This window comes from Corylus avellana, chromosome 9 (assembly GCF_965113065.1).
Source record: "Corylus avellana chromosome 9, dhCorAvel1.hap1.2, whole genome shotgun sequence".
Taxonomy (NCBI): domain Eukaryota; kingdom Viridiplantae; phylum Streptophyta; class Magnoliopsida; order Fagales; family Betulaceae; genus Corylus; species Corylus avellana.
Window position 1 is genome coordinate 21,059,655 of NC_142498.1, and position 16,371 is coordinate 21,076,025.

The 16,371-nt window shown below is 35.1% G+C and overlaps 1 protein-coding gene and 2 pseudogenes across 2 annotated transcripts; 1 reads left to right on the top strand and 2 right to left on the bottom strand.

The window, feature by feature from the left end:
* The first annotated feature begins 174 nt into the window (after positions 1-174).
* LOC132189843 (uncharacterized) lies at positions 175-10,760 on the top strand (annotated as a pseudogene). The gene is made up of 4 exons (XR_015909167.1): positions 175-330; positions 1,801-2,199; positions 7,651-9,409; positions 9,812-10,760. The product of XR_015909167.1 is annotated as an uncharacterized LOC132189843 (transcript).
* LOC148583916 (uncharacterized) lies at positions 9,422-10,838 on the bottom strand (annotated as a pseudogene).
* Positions 10,839-13,493: 2,655 nt separating this feature from the next.
* On the bottom strand, positions 13,494-15,904 carry AVA-P2 (ATPase, F0/V0 complex, subunit C protein). Its single transcript, XM_059605353.2, has 3 exons — positions 15,634-15,904; positions 15,225-15,510; positions 13,494-13,808 (listed from the first exon to the last, which is right to left on the bottom strand). The coding sequence occupies exons 1-3, from the start codon at positions 15,710-15,712 to the stop codon at positions 13,676-13,678; spliced, it is 498 nt and encodes a 165-aa protein (XP_059461336.1). The 5' UTR covers positions 15,713-15,904; the 3' UTR covers positions 13,494-13,675.
* Positions 15,905-16,371: the final 467 nt, after the last annotated feature.

The window sequence follows — 16,371 nt, forward strand, 5'->3', positions numbered from 1 at the left end:
GGACTTTTTTTTTTTTTTTTTTTTTTTTTATAAGTGATTGAATGGGACTTGATTGATGTGCCAGGCCTCTGAAGCAGTCTCTGAGAACCCAGAATTTGCTTTTTGTAGATTCTTTCCACGTGTCGTGAATCTGATTAGATTAAAGGCCCTTACAATGGATACATGACACAAGAGATGACGATTGGCCAAGAGAGAGAAAGTAGGAAAAAATCACTTACGTTCGCCGTGACGAACGCCCAGGTGGATTTACGTTTACCCAGAAGAGACCGACCACTTGAGCTCCAAGAAAAAGGCTGTGTTTGTTCTACACGGAATTGTTCATGGACCACGGTACTGTTCATAGATAAAAAAGAAGAAAAATAATAATAATAATAATTGGTATGAGCAGTGGCGGATCCAGAAGTTCATTCTACCGGGGCGTCAATAAAATACTAAAATATAATGATAAATAATTTTTTTTCTCTTTATATATTATATTTTTATTATAATATGGTAAAAAAAAAAAAAAAAAATTATACCACAATATATGTATCACAAAAAGCATATTTATATGTTAAATTGATATATTAGTTACTATGTAGGCACTAGTACAAAAGTAAAAGAAAATACAAAATACAAAGTGCCTAAAATTGCATTCTATGTGGTCTTAGAGAAATAAAATCATTAAGTATTAAATCTGAATCGAAGCTTTCAGCAATTCCCCTTTCAATGTAGACAAGTAAATTATCTTTAAGAAATTTATCTTTCATTTTGCTACGAAGTATTGTTTTAATAATTGTTTACTTCTCATACTCTAATGATATTATAATAAAATTATTAGCATATTCCGATAGCTATTAGCCTAAAATGAATTAATAAATAGAACAAATCTAAGATTGGTAATAATCTTCTGAAACTTGTTAATACTTGAAAAAAATCCCAAAGTACTATATAAAACACACCAAAAAAAAAAAAAGAAAAAACAATATTGTTTTAGAATAAGATAAACAAAATGCCAAATATTGATAAATAAACATTAAATTTCTTGATTTTTTTTTTTTTTTTTTAATGTGAAACTGAAACAACTGGAGGAGTTTTTTACTTTGTTACCTAGGGAAGTAAACAATTCAGCCAAAAAAAAATTTAATAAACAAAAAAATTTTTTTTTTTTTTTTTACCAGGGGCGACCGCCCCCAGGTCGCCCCTGCTTCTCTCCGCCACTGGGTATGAGAAAATGAAAAAGTAATACTGAGAAGTAAAAAATAATAATAATGAAAAAGTAGAAACAATTGTTTGTAATACACATATATTAAAATATAAAACAAAAAATAAGAAAAAGATTGAGCCAAAAATTTGTGTCTTTATCTACCTCCTTCTATATTTACTTTGTTTCGGTTTTTTTAGAGCCCACAATCCCATTATCACGTAATAAGAAAAGAAGAGGCATGATACAACCATAATAAAGGAGTAATATTATAAGTTATTTTAGAGTTTTTTAAGGGTGTATGTAAATGTAATGTGATTTTTAAAATTATTGTTGAATTTGAGATATAATTTATTATTTTTTGATTTATTAATAATTTTAAAAGCTAAATCACATTTAAAATGACTCTAATAAAACTTATAGTATTACCTACGCGAGACCTAACTTCTTTGGATCCAGATCCTCTCCAATCCATAATGGACTGGAGAATATCCAGTTAAGGGCTTAAATTTCTCTATAAAAATCTAAGTCTAAAAATATGACACGAAACGGCAACAACCCACGCTGATCCTCCGTTAGACAAACTCCCTTCAAATCCTCCATCCTCACATTTGCAGAGAAAACGTGGCCTCTCCTTCATTGGCCCAACTCGGAACTCGCCGCCGGTGAGTTGGGGCCATGGGTCCGTTGGTTTCGGGGGCTGGAAAGGGGAAGGAATGTTGGGGTACCATGGCTCCGACTATTTGGGGCGCCGTCAAGGGGAAGGACTGGACGGAGAAGGTGGTGGCCATGTATTGGGTCTGACCGGGGTCGATCTTGCCGGCGGGGATGAACATGAAGCCGACTTGGGAGCCGGAGTAGAGGAGCTGGAGAGTGCTGTCGTAATGGGTTGGGGTTTCGGATGGCGGCGGTACTGGGAGAAGGTGAAGGTGCCGTTGGCGATGGAGAATGACGGGAGCTGGACAACGTTGACAGAGATCTTGAGGACGATGATGACGACAAAGATGAGGAAGATGGTTTTCTGGTTTTTTTCTGGTTTCTGGGTTTTTTTTTTTCATAGTTCATGGGTTTTAATTTTCTTCATTTCGAAATTATTGTTTTGATTTTGTTTATTTTCTCATTTATTTTCATTCTATTTTTGTTGTAGCTTTCCTTTCCCGGAGGAAGACGGTTTTTCTTGGTTTTTTTTACGGTTTTTTCTAGTTTCTGGTTTTTTTTTGTCATAGTTAATGGGTTTTAATTTTCTTTATTTCGAAATTATTGTTTTAATTTTGTTTATTTTCTCCTTTATTTTTATTCTATCTTTATTGTAGCTTTCCTTTCCTGGAGGAAGATGGTTTTTTTTTTTTCCTGGTTTTTTCCAGTTTCTAGTTTTTTTTTTTTCATAGTTAATGGGTTTTAATTTTCTTTATTGCGAAATTATTGTTTTAATTTTGTTTATTTCTCATTTATTTTCATTCTATCTTTATTGTAACTTTCCTTTCCTGCAATGTTTTATAGAGAGAGGGGAGTCTATCCTAAATCTAATTTTCCTTTGACTTTGAAGAAGTAATCTGTAAATACTCGTTTCCTTGTGAAATCCAAACAGATTGGTGACTATTGTTGAGCTGGATTATGTAGAAACCCAAACAGACGATGACTATTATTGTGGCTATGGTAATAGAAACCCAAACAGATTGGTGGTGAGAAATTACAAACCAATTCAAATACTTGTTCATTCAAAAAAACAATATTTGTTCAGCACATCAATAATTTTATATTTTAAGCAAATACTGTAAAGCAATATCTAAATACAAGTTTTTTCCTTTTTTGATAAATATGAAGCAAAGGACATATCTTAAGCAATTATTGTGAAAGCAATATCTAAAGCAAAGTTTTTTCCAAAAATTGTAATCCAAAAATCACTACAAAATACAAAATATTGTCATCTTACATTCAAGAGCCAAATATAGTGTAACACAAAATGATTAAATTTTTAAACTACAAAAACTCCATCTCTGAGCGCATGTTGAATTTTTTTTGCCAACGACATTTGGTTCTCACATCATCCTCCTTCCTTCGCTTCCTGATGAATTAAAAATAATAATAATAAAAAAATAAAAATCAACTAAATTATTCACTTAAAACTTTAATTAAAAAAAATTGATGAGTTAAAAAGGTAATATACCTTCATTTTTGAACTTCTTTAGTTGGTTTCTCTTGTAGAAAGTTTTGATTAGGGAAACTACGAGATGCAAGTATCTAGAGAATAAAAAAATAAAAAAAAAAAGAAAAAAACCGTCATAAGGAAACTTATCACTAAATCAACTAAATAAGTCAAGTATGAAACTTCATAATTAATAATATCAAATTAAAAATAGTATTTATGAATATATTACCCTAGATATTTGGGTAAAGCTAGGAATATGACTATATGCGATATCCTCGTTGCTCTTCTGTGTGTTGCAATCATGTATTTCTATATCCTGTAAGAATTGTATGCGTTTAATAAGATTAATAATATATTATAATCATATCGAAACAAATTTGAACATGGAAAGACAATTTAGTATACTACCTTTGACTCTTTGATTTCCTTTGCTTGATTCTTTGACATGCTTTCTTTGGGTTTCTTCATATTTTTTATCCATGGTTTAGGTCGACGTTTCTTATTACGATAATTCTCTTTTTTCTTTATTCATTTTGGCCTTACCGTGATTGAAACACATGGTTGATCCTCTTTGTCTACAATATTGGTTGAAAGCCTAATAATATTTTATTCTGCATTAGCTTGGCAATTATTTGCATCACAAAGTATTTTCTTCAAATCTGCAACAGCCGCGTTTAGGATATTAATTTATTAAAGCCTTTTTCAGTTTCACATGCCTTATTTTATAATTGAATATATTTAGGACACAAAGCTCGATACTTATCTGCATATCCTAATTGAGTATCTAACTCAATGTCATTCTTCATTAATTGTTTTTCATTCTCATCTTTTGCATATCTTTAGAATATATCTATCAGGAATCAGCTTGATATCTTACATATCAAGAATTTTTCAAGCATGCCGACACAAAATACTGAATGTCTCAAACTTTCTACAACTACAAGACAAAGTTTGATCTGATGGATTCCACATAATGTTGTATTTCCCATGTCCATTGAAAACTCCAACAACATATCTATGTGTCTCTTGACTTTCACTGTGGTCTATAATGGAAAGTGACGGTATCTCTTCAACTTCATTTTGAAATAACTCAAACACTCTGGGTGTGTACACTTTTGCTACTTGATTAAGCATAGGTGAGTTTTTGAGATTCAATCTTGATAATTTTTGTCTAAAGTTGTATTATGCTTCTAACTCCTTATCACATTTTTGTTTGACAACTCTTTCAAAATTAGTAAAGAATTATAGTATATTGAGATCAGTAGGGAAGCAACCATTCAAGTCATAGTTGAATGTCTCAATAAATAAATAAATAAAATCAATAAAGACAAATAAAACAACTCAAAAGAAAGTTTCAACAACTACAATAAAAAAAAATAAAAAATAAAAAATAAAAAAAGTAAAGAAGAACTTGAAAGTTACTTCGAGTAAATGACAAAAAGTTATTGCTTTGTCTTTATCCTATTGCTTTTGTCTTTTGTCCTTTTTTTTTTTTTTTTTTTCTCGGTCTCTTTCTATACCTTTGAAGTTGCACGAACAATGTATCTTTTGTTTCATATTTTTTTTGTTTGTCTTTTCTTATTCTTCACCTATTCCCGTGTCTTGGTTTTTGTGTTTATGCAGAGTTAACATTGCACAATTAACATTAGACTTAACGCTTCTCTTCTTTTGTAAATGAGGCGTTCATTTTAGGATCTTAGATTGCTTTAAACAAATCTCAATCTGAACGGGATACTCTCCGGTTGCATTGGACTGGGGAGATGATTGTTTTCCAACTTCTTTCCTACATGTCACTTTTAAAAAAATTAAAATTAAAATTAAAAACGATGAAAACCTAGAAGCATCTCTTAAATTAAAAAACCGTAAGAGCCCCTCTCCCGCTCTCCCTCCCTCGCTCACCCTCTCTCTCACTCCGGCCACCGGCGAACTCCGTCGCTCCTGTCTCTATCACTTTGGCGCAAGGGTTCCGTTCACCGGCAAGAAGAACGGGCCTTGCTCTCCCTCCCTCGCTCCTGTCTCTCTCTCACTCCGGCGCAATCATTCCCTGCCACGCGACGCAAAAAAGAACGAAACCCTCTCCCTCTCACACTCTCCCTCACTCGCTCCTGTCTCTCTCACTCCGGAGAAGGATCTCCGGCCACGCAACCTGAAAATCAGGTGGGCTTTGGTCATCTCGCTCAGATCTGGGCGTCGGCGAAAGATCTCACGCAAAAATCTCCACCTCCGGGAAGGTTCTCTCTCCTCCACCGGTTTGTTTTTAGGTTCATTTTTATTTTTGGTTGGTTAATTTTTCTGCTGTTGGTTTGCCGAGAAGAGCTTGTTTTGTTTTGTTTTGTTTTTGTTTTTGTTTTTGTTTTTTTTGTTTTTTCTGGGGTTATGCAGGCTAAAACGCCCTAGATTCTGCATTTTGGGGTTCTCTCATCTAGGTTTTTGCTTAGTGATTTTTGCATCATTGGATTTTTGTGGGTTGTTCTGTTTTGTGCTCAACTGGGGTTTTTCATTTTGATTCTTTAGGTTATAAACAAGCTCATAAATTTTGTACTACAAGAGAACCTCAAAAAACCCATTGATAGCCGAGGTTCCGAAATAATAAAAAAAGAAGAAGTGTTTTTCCTCTCTTTTGTCTATCGGGAACTATTGCCTTCACTTCTAAATCCGCTTTCACATACCATCATCCATACAGCTTCCAATTCAGCAATAAAGCACACAAGTCGGAGAAAGGAGATTTTTTTTATAAAAAAAATCAGTTTGCAGGGACTGGATTCTTTTTAGCAATATGATTGAATCCAAACTTTTTCAATTATTAGGGGCGATAGATTGTGGGCAGTTTGTTCCTGTTTCCATCATTATATATAAGTAATGTGATGGGGTTTTGTTTTATGATCTCATACGTAATGGAAACACAGAGACAATGTGATACACCAAATTTATCTGATGAAATGAGAAGATCAATTGCCTCATTATATAATATTTGAGTTGAGGGATCATTGGCGGAGCTTGAGTGTTTTTTCTTTTTAACTCTTTATACTTGGACAGCCGCATTTGTAGCTCCCTTGGAGCTTAGTTTTCTCAATTTTCTTGTTCTTTTTTTTGCGCTCCTCTGTGCTCTTTTAATGCATTATTACTTATGAAAAAATTTTCTTGTTCTTTTCTCTCCTCCTAATTAGGTGTCTCTCTTGTATACTCTGTGTACCAAAGTAGCACTTTTCGCTTTTAATAATATTTTGATTACTTATAATAAAAACTAATGATAGATTAATCAATCACATGACATAATTTTAACAAAAACTACTAAACCCAGTTTATCACATTTTGGTAATGTATTATAATATGAACTTGAGATTTTTTGCTTTGCACAAAGAGGAAAACTTTTTATACTCTTCCTTCCACATAGGCAAAAGAAACTGTCAAGTATGTTTTTGTTGTATATTGGACAGTCTTCATTTGGTGTTAAGGGCATTCGTTCGAGTATAAGTTTAGCTGGCAAGCCCACTGTTAATGGGGTTTGAGTGTTCGAGTTTTCATGCTGTCAGAGACTAAGTGCCCTATTCTTCTATTTTTACTACTTGGATGTGTGAATGTTGTCTTATATAATCAGCAGTTCTGTCACTTTGTAGTATGGGCATTATATTGATTTTGGGTGTAATGTATGTGTACCTGGCCTACTTTATAGGGTATTGGACCATTCAAACTTCACAAACATTTTGCTAATATAGCAAATATTCTTTAACATTCCCATTTAATATTGTAAGCAACTGAAATATGTCCCAGGATTCTTGGTAATTTTTGTGCTAGAGGATTCTAGAATCTTTAAATTTTTCTATCATCGGCAGTTTTCATTCGGACTACAGATTGCATGTATTAGGTCTAGATTGCAAGGAAAACGATCTTAGCCCCATAGCTTAGAGCAACAATTAGAAGTCAGGCATTGACTTTATTCTTGTGTTTGTATGCTGATTCTAGACCTTCTCTATTTAAGGACCTTGCCTTTGGAGGTAATCTTATGTATTTACTTTGTAACTCAAAATGAAGTATTGGTGAAACACAACTGTTATTGAGTCGAATTCCTAAACTTAATTTCAATTATTGTTCCTGCATTCTCCACTAGATACTCCTTGGTCATTGTTTTCCCTGGGATTCTTAATCTTATAGTTGATCTTGGCTTCATTTTAGAACTTTGTTGTCATACTTCTTTGCGTATTTTTTGTATCAATTCAGTATTCATATAGAGTGTGATGTTAATTTTAGCAAATATTTTTATAACTTTGCAGACTTTAGAAGAAAGATTGCTTCAGTCCAACATGATCGCCATTGTTAGGACTTCTATAACTTTGACAATGATAGAAAACCTGAGCATTTCAAGCTAGGTCAAATATGGGCAGCTCAATATAGAGCAAATTTAAGTAGCTTTCAGTATGCTCGAGTTGATCGCAATTCTGCAGAAGCAGTTCTCTTTACATGGTTAAAGCCAAACCCTGTCAGTATTGGCGAGAAAAGATGGTGTGATACAGGCTTACCTGTTGCTTGTGGGTCATTTGATTTGGATCCTAAGTTGAATAGTGAGGAGAGTTGGCCAATGGTTCCATCCTACAAATGTTCTTGGGATCATAGTGGGACAGATGAAGAATTTGAAATTTACCCAAGAGAATGTGAGATTTTGGCACTATATAAGGATTGGAACCTTGATGAGTGGGTCTATAATCCTGATTTTGTGAAAGCATGCAAATTTCAGTTGGTTCAAATCATACATTTTTCAAAATATTTAGGTTCATATGGTGCATGTTTGGTAAAGGTAGACGGTTTTAGAAACATTTTTGAGAGACAAACAATTGGAGGGAGTTCTGTCACTCTCCGCATCCCTCCAGCAAATCCATACATATTCTCTCATAATGTCCTAGCATATAGGTTTAAGGGTGGAGAAATTGATAAAGTTGTTGAAGGGATGCTTGAGTTGGACCAGTTGGCTTTACCTAAAATTATGATTCAGGAGCATGACTCCCCAAAAGCACCAAAGAATTGGAATGCTGGTAGTTTTTTTAGCCATAATCCATTGTGAGGGCATCTTTCCTTATGTCATATCTAGAGGAGCAACTCCTGAAGCCTAGTTGGTCTTCAAATGATTTTGCCATTGGTCAGGTATGGGCTTTGTACAATGGAAAAGATTTTTTGCCTAGGCAATACACCATAATAGATAATTTGATTTCTGAGAGCCAAGTATGTGTGACTTTCTTAGAAGCTCTACCTACTTTTGACAATAGGATTGCTTGGAAGAAAGAAAAGCTACCAATTGTATCCAGCATGTCTGAGGTCAGTGGAACTAGTGTCAACCTTGAAATGTCACAGTTCTCATGTTTAGTCAACAGCCAAAAAAGCAATGGTCTGCCACTCTACAAAATTTACCCGCAAAAAGGTGAGATTTGGGCTTTATACAAGAACTGGAATAGCAAATGGAAGCGCTCTGATTATGAAAATTACCAATGCCAGGTTGTCCAAATTCTGTCAGACTTGTGTGAGGGGATGTGATAACAGTAGCTAGGCTGACAGAGGTGAAGGGTTGGCTGACTTTCTTTCATAGGCAACAAGTTGATGGGTTTGATTTGATTCATGTAGTTTCCACCAAAGAGATGTTTAGTTTCTCTCATCAAATCCCTGCTTTCCGTGTGCCTGGAATTGGGAGATATCGCATTCCTGAAAGCTCTTGGCATTTGGAACCAAATGCTCTACCTCCCAAGCGCAAGAACTGAACAATGTTCCAAAATTCAGGGGGAAAAAAAGTTGTAAAAAAATCTCAATACATGTCAAGGCTTTAAATACAGTTGCAAGAATTCCTCAAATGTGAATCTAGTATAACCAGACTGGACGATAATTCATCGCCATAGCCTACTTATGAAGCCCTTCTTGTCTTTCTTCATCCTATTCTCAAGAGATGGGAAATCGATATAATTGAAGGCAAGGTCAAGAACAATCGGATTGCGAGGGATTGCTTGGAAGGCAGGAGGGAAGACTTCAATGTGTGAAACAACTTTGACATTTGAATCACCAACTGCTGGCTCATAACTGTTCAATTTCTCAAGAAGGTATTTCTCCAACTGAAACAAATTGAAATCAGAATGTCACACTTATGGTAGACTATACAGGCCTACGCATAGTAGCATGTTTTTTGATAAATAAGTAGCATGCTTTCTTATACAAGCATTTCAAATATACTGAAGTATGTCCTGTTTGTTACACAAACACACAAAGAATATAAATAATACATCTATTGCAAACTATTCTAAATAATGCATTCCTACTGTCCTTTGGGTATCATTTGTGTAGGAAAACAATAATAGCATCAAAACAATCTTTCAATGCTAAAAGAAATTCGTCAGCGCCTCCATTTGCTATTCCAGTTCTTGTACAAAGCCCAAACCTCATTTTTTAGCGGGTAAATTTTGTAGAATGGCTGACCATTGCTTTTTTGGTTGTTGACTAAACAGGAGAACTATGACATTTCAAGGTTGACACTAGTTCCACTGATCTCAAACATCCTGGATACAACGGGTAACTTTTCATTCTTCCAAGCAATCTCATGGTCAAAAGTAGGTAGAGCTTCTAAGAAAGTCACACATACCTGGCTCTCAGAAATTAAATTATCTATTCTAGTGTATTGCCTAGGCAAAAAAATCTTTTTCACTGACCAGGACCCATATCTTTTTCACTGTATAGGACCCATATCTGACCAAGTGGGCTTTGGGAGTTGCTCCTCTGGATATGACTTCAAGGAAGGATGCCCTCCCAATAGATTATGGCTAAAAAAACTGTCAGCATTCTAATTCTTTGGTGCTTTTGGGGAGTCAATCTCCTGAATCATAATTTCAGGTAAAGCCAACTAGTCCAGCTCAAACATCCCTTTAACAACTTTAATAATTTCTCCACCCTTAAACTTATATGCTGGGACATTATGAGGGAATATGTACAGATTTGCTAGAGGGATGCAGAGAGTGAGAGGACTCCCTCCAATTGTTTCTCTCTAAAATGTTTCTAAAACCGTCTTCCTTTACCAAACATGCACCATATGAACCTAAATATTTTGAAAAATGTATGATTTCAACCAATTGAAATTTGCATCCTTTCACAGAATCAGGATTATAGACCCACTCATCAAGGTTCCAATCCTTATACAGTGCCCAAATCTCACATTCTCTTGGGTAAATTTTAAATTCATCATCTGTCCTACCATGATCCCAAGAACATTTGTAGGATGGAATCATTGGCCAGCTCTCCTCACTATTCAACTCTGGATTCAAATCAAATGACCCACAAGCAACAGGTAAGCCTGCATCACACCATCTTTTCTCGCCAATACTAATAGGGTTTGGCTTTAATCATGTAAAGAGAATTGCGATCGACTTGATCATACCAAAAGTTACTTAAATTTGCTCTATATTGAGTTGCCCATATCTGACTTGGCTTGAAATGCTCAGATTTTTTATCATTGTTAAAGTTCTTGACAATGGCGATCATGTTGGACTGAAGCAATCTTTCTTCTAAAGTCTAGAAAGTTATAAAAATATTTTCGAAAATTAACATCACACTCAATATGAATACTGAATTGATACAAAAAATACGCAAAGAAGTATGCAAACAAAGATCTAAAAGAAGTCAAGATCAACTATAAGATTAAGAATTCCAGGGAAAACAACGACCAAGAAGTGTCTAGTGAAGAATGCGGGAACAATAATTGAAATTAAGTTCAGGAATTCTACTCAATAACAACTGTGTTTCACCAATACTTCATTTTGAGTTACAAAGTAAATACATAAGATTACCTCCAAAGACATGGTCCTTAAATAGAGAAGGTCTAGAACCAGCAAACAAACACAAGAATGAAGTCAATGCCTGACTTCTAATTGTTGCTCTAAGCTATGGGGCTAAGATCGTTTTCCTTGTAATCTAAACCTAATACATGCAATTTGTAGTCCGAATGAAAACTGCTGATTATAGAAAAATTTGAAGATTCTAGAATCCTCTAGCACTAAAATTACAGTTGGGAATCCTGATACATATTTCAGTTGCTTACAATAATTTTGATAAGTGAACAAAGCTTTTCAATATTTTTGCTTACAATATTAAATGGGAATGTTAAAGAATATTTGCTAAATGTTTGTGAAGTTTGAATGGTCCAATACCCTATAAAGTAGGCTAGGTACGCATACATTACACTCAAAATCAATATAATGCTCATACTACAAAGATGACAGAACTGCTGATTATATAAGACAACATTCACACATCCAAGTAGTAAAAATAGAAGAATGGGGCACTTAGTCTCTGACAGCATGAAAACTCAAACACCATTAATAGTGGCTTGCCGGCTAAACTTATACTCAAACGAATGTCCATAACACCAAATGAAAACTGTCCAATATACAATAGAAACACACTTTTGCCTATGTGGATGGAAGAGTATAAAAAGTTTTCCTCTTTGTGTAAAAATGGAAACAGCACAACAAGCACACGGAATCGAGGATAGTTCTGTATACCAAGTGTAAAAATGGAAACAACAGAGCAAGCACACATAATCGAGAGGCTGGAAACAGGGTAACTACACTACAAAGAACAAAACTCAAATTATATCTAAACAAATTAACTAGACTCAACAACAAGAAACTAAGCAAAGGACAACCCAACAACAAATTAGATTGACGTTCAGGATATAGCCATTGCTTCAGTCTTTTTCCATTCATCTCAAATGATTTGGATAAAAAAAAAAAAAAACCCAAATCTTTTAACATTCTTCAAAGTACCTCAATGGTGTTCATAAATTAAAATAGAAATATATATATATAAAGCAAAAACAACGAAATACCCAAATTCTTCTGGAAAACCCTAGATTTTGCTGGTGTATTTATATTGTTCTCCAAAACGTAAAAACAAACTGTTGGAGGAGAGAGAGGTACTACTTACCGCCGGTGGAGGAAAGAGAGAACCTTCTTCAACGCCAGTGGCCGGTGGATGAGAGAGACTACCTGCTGGTGGAGCAAAACTCATTCTTAGGGAAGGAGGTAGGTCGCCAGTGGCTGGAACCCTTGTGCCGGTGTGCGAGAGAGGGTAAACGACCTCCGTTGCCGGTGGCCGAAGTGAGAGAGGGTGAGCTTGTGAGGGAGAGCGGGATGAGAGAGCGGGATTTTGTGGTTTCGTAATGTAATGTACACATACATTACATCTCAAATGATTCCAAAATTTTCACAGAAACACCAGGATTTCAATTTTTTTTTTTTTTTTTTTAATTTAAAAATGCATCACGCAGGAGAGAAGTTGGGTCTTTGTTGGGACTCTATCATTTTCTAGAAAAGAAAATGCTTCACGAAAAGCTTGTGCAATTGGATTCCCTACACTTGAATGTTTAAAATGTTAATTCAATTGTGGAATATGTACTTCAAAAAAAAAAAATTGTGGAATATGTATTCCTATTTTAGGAAATCTGCCCTACAATTTCTAGCCAAGTGATTATAGTAAGGCTATAAAATGCATCATTATCTCCTTTTTGTTTTATTCAACTAAAAAAAAAAAAAAAAAAAAAGCTACAAACTCTCACTTTCTTACACTCAGGACTTTTAAAATTACCATCTATCCCAAATTTAATGGTGGTTTAAAAACCATATATGGGTATAAAAAAGTAAGTATAAGAAAATGAAAGTATGTATAGCATTACTCTTTTTAAAATAGAAAACCCAATGACTAAATTCACATAAGGTGAAAACCAAAGGGCTAAATATATTTTTTCCCAAAATTTAATTGGCCAAACAATGTTAATAGCTCCCTTCCCTCTTCCTCATCTCTCCCCTGATTTCCTTCTTTTTGCGGTGCTTTTTTATTGTCATTTTGAAAAACTTGGATCAATATAGTAAAGATGCAAGAAGGATTTGGCTAAATTTCTCCACATTTTCTTCTTTTGGCATTTAAGGGGGGCTCTCTTTATATACATTATGTGTACTATGGTTGCGCCCTTTTACCCATAAATTATTCATACCAAAAAAAAAAAAAAAAAAAAAAGATTCACCACATCTCAGGCTTGCAAAAATTTCAGGTAAATCACGGGATGAGGATAATTCCTTTGTAAAATGATAGACAATATTTCAGAACTTGACTTAAATCCGCACAGTGCAGGATCAGATAGATAAAAAAGTAGAACTTTATTAAGAGGGGCAAACTAATTTCTAATACTATATCCTAACACCACAGCATGGCAACTCCCTAATGCATAAAAACAATCACACTCGCCAACAAGAATCTGCAGTAAGAAACACTTCTCGCTCAAAAGAAACAAACAAGATAACCACCCAGTAGAATGTGCACGTTTAGTCAGCTCTTGACTGGCCAGCTCGTGAAGAGAGGATGATGCCAACAATGAGGCCATAGAGGGCCAGTGCTTCAGCGAAAATTAGAATAAGAATCATCCCAACAAAAAGCTTCGGCTGTTGTGCATTTGCTCTGCAAAAAATACAGTAAAACATTAGGAGAAAACGGCCTAACAGAAGGCATTTTGATCAAACAGAACACACATAAACTACCAGTATATTCAATGACACCTTAACACCATCAATACTAGTTGCCGATTACTTCCCAGCCAAATAAAATCAAAAGGTTGTTCAAAAAAAGTGACATCCAAACACAAAACACTCCAATCCAAAAAGACAAGTAATACCCTATTCCTGCAACGCTAACCATTTACTCTTAAACAGCATAGCTCAGTAAACCCAAGAAGAACAAATGTTTTAGGTTTTCAACTTTTGCCTGAAAATTCTACTTATAAAAAAAAAACAAATGTTTTAGGAGGCCAGCTACAACACTTTTTGCCATTCAGCTATGTGTTATACCTTAAAACTAGAAAGATCTCACCACTAACCATATCCACATTTTTGCACAAATAAAAAATCAGAATTACAAGAAATCACAAAAATGCAAGCGTTGAAACATGTTCACAAAATGACAGGTTTTCATTCTATACACTAATTCATATGGTGAAGCAAACAAAAGAATATACGTAAGTCTTATAAAGGAGGAAAACTTTTTGGCAGTAGAATAGACGGCAAGGGTGACAACAAGTTCTGACACTGATAGCTACAAGCAAGAGTTAACACATAACAGATTTCTTAGTTCTACACTTCTATAGTACGTATACAAGAGATTTTTAAGCTGAAAGACAGTTTTACATAAGCATCACAACTAAAAAGGAAAAATTACTTTTCACTTTTTCATTAAGATAACTCACTAGCTCCAACATGGGTTTGACATAAAAACATCTCTATCGAGAAAACATTCTAGAATAAGAAGCATATTCTAAGATGTCTACAACCCAACAATCTTGAATGACGATATGTAGAAGCACAAAAATGTACAGTCTAAAGTCCTAACAACATCAAAACTTAATATCTTGTACCAAAAAAGTAGCTATGGAACAAAAATGAAATTTCCAAAACTTCATTTATCAACATATTACATATAGTACATGTAAAGGCCCAGAGAAAATCATAATGAAAACCTCAGGGTACATATTGTTAACACTAAAATATCCCAAAGAAAAACTAGTAACTTGAACACGAAAAGCTCGTATTAAAATTTCCTATGAAATCCTCAACAAATTTACGTTACCAACCCTAACCAATCATTAAATCAATCGAGGAGCAAGTACCTCATAATCCTAACCATTATATTTAATTAAACATTTCATATTTTGCCATCTTCACATTCACTGCCTTTAAGGGTTCTTAATTTTTTCTAAATTCATAGAATCTGAGCTGGCAAAATCTGAACTATGAAGTTCCTTAGATTGATCCTTCAAGCAAGGCCACAGATAACATATTGATATACAAAAACTTATATGTTGAGAGGGGGAGATAGACATACCTGACACCAGCGTCACCGACGATGCCAATGGCCATACCGGCCGAGAGGCCAGCAAGGCCACAAGCGAGACCAGAGGAGAGGTGGGCGTAGCCATCGAAGAGGTAATAGGACTTGGCCTTAGGGTTGATCCCGGTGCTGATGATCACGGCGATGATGAGACCATATATACCCAACACTCCCGCCATGACCACCGGCACGATCGACTTCATCACCAGCTCCGGCCTCATCACGCCCATCGACGCCACTCCCACCCCGCTCTTCGCTGTCCCATACGCAGCCCCCATACCTGAACCCAAAAAAAAGAAAAAAAACACAACCCGAGATCAAAACCCCTAGATCCACACCAACCGAACCCTAGATCCATTACCGAAACTCAATTATATATTCATATATGTAAGAATTTGATTACAGGAGAAGACGAGGGCGGCAGCAGCGCCGAGGAAGCCGAAGAAAGGGGCTGTTTCATCGCCGCTGAACACCGAAGACATCTTTTCTTCGCGAAATTGACGATCTGAGAAGATAATTTCCTTTATTCTTTAAGCGGAGGGTTTGCTCGCTGATGCTTCTGGATCTCGCACCTTCCTCAGCGGGCCAATGTCTTTTGATCTTCAGATTGTCTCAACCTTACGACGAAATAGTGGCTCGTAATTACAGAAACACCCTCGTCTGTACGTGACCGATGGGAATGAAAATCTTTCGGCTTTTATACATGATATTGGCCCATCTGACGAGGACTGGACGAAAAAAAAAAAAAACTCTTTTGGGCTTTTGCAATTTTTTTCCCGCTTTACAATGTAATAGAAGCCCAAGAAAAGATGGGCAACATATGAACTTGAGGAGAAATGCTAGGGATCCCGATAGTTTTCCCAAAATTTCCTTCCCGACGTCTTTGTAAGAGCATTTTCAGTAGTTTTTTCGTCATTTTTCTTACATTTAAGGATACAAACTACTTTTTGTTTTCCTCTGTCAAAATACACCCAATAGCTTCCCTTAATCATTCTCTATATCATTAAAATATTTATTTTTTTAATTATATTATATATATGAGAGGAGAGAGAATCGTAAGAGGAGAGAGGAGAGTGTAGAGAAGAGAGAAACGTTTCTTTTTTTTTTTAATTTTTTTTTTTTTTTTTTTTTTAATGATCAT

Coding starts and splice junctions, on each gene's coding strand:
- AVA-P2 (XM_059605353.2), bottom strand. CDS start 15,712: ATGTCTTCGGTGTTCAGCGGCGATGAAACAGCCCCTTTCTTCGGCTTC. Junction 15,511..15,633: donor TGCCGCCCTCGTCTTCTCCT/GTAATCAAATTC, acceptor TTTTGGGTTCAG/GTATGGGGGCTGCGTATGGG. Junction 13,809..15,224: donor GTCGGTGACGCTGGTGTCAG/GTATGTCTATCT, acceptor TATTTTTTGCAG/AGCAAATGCACAACAGCCGA.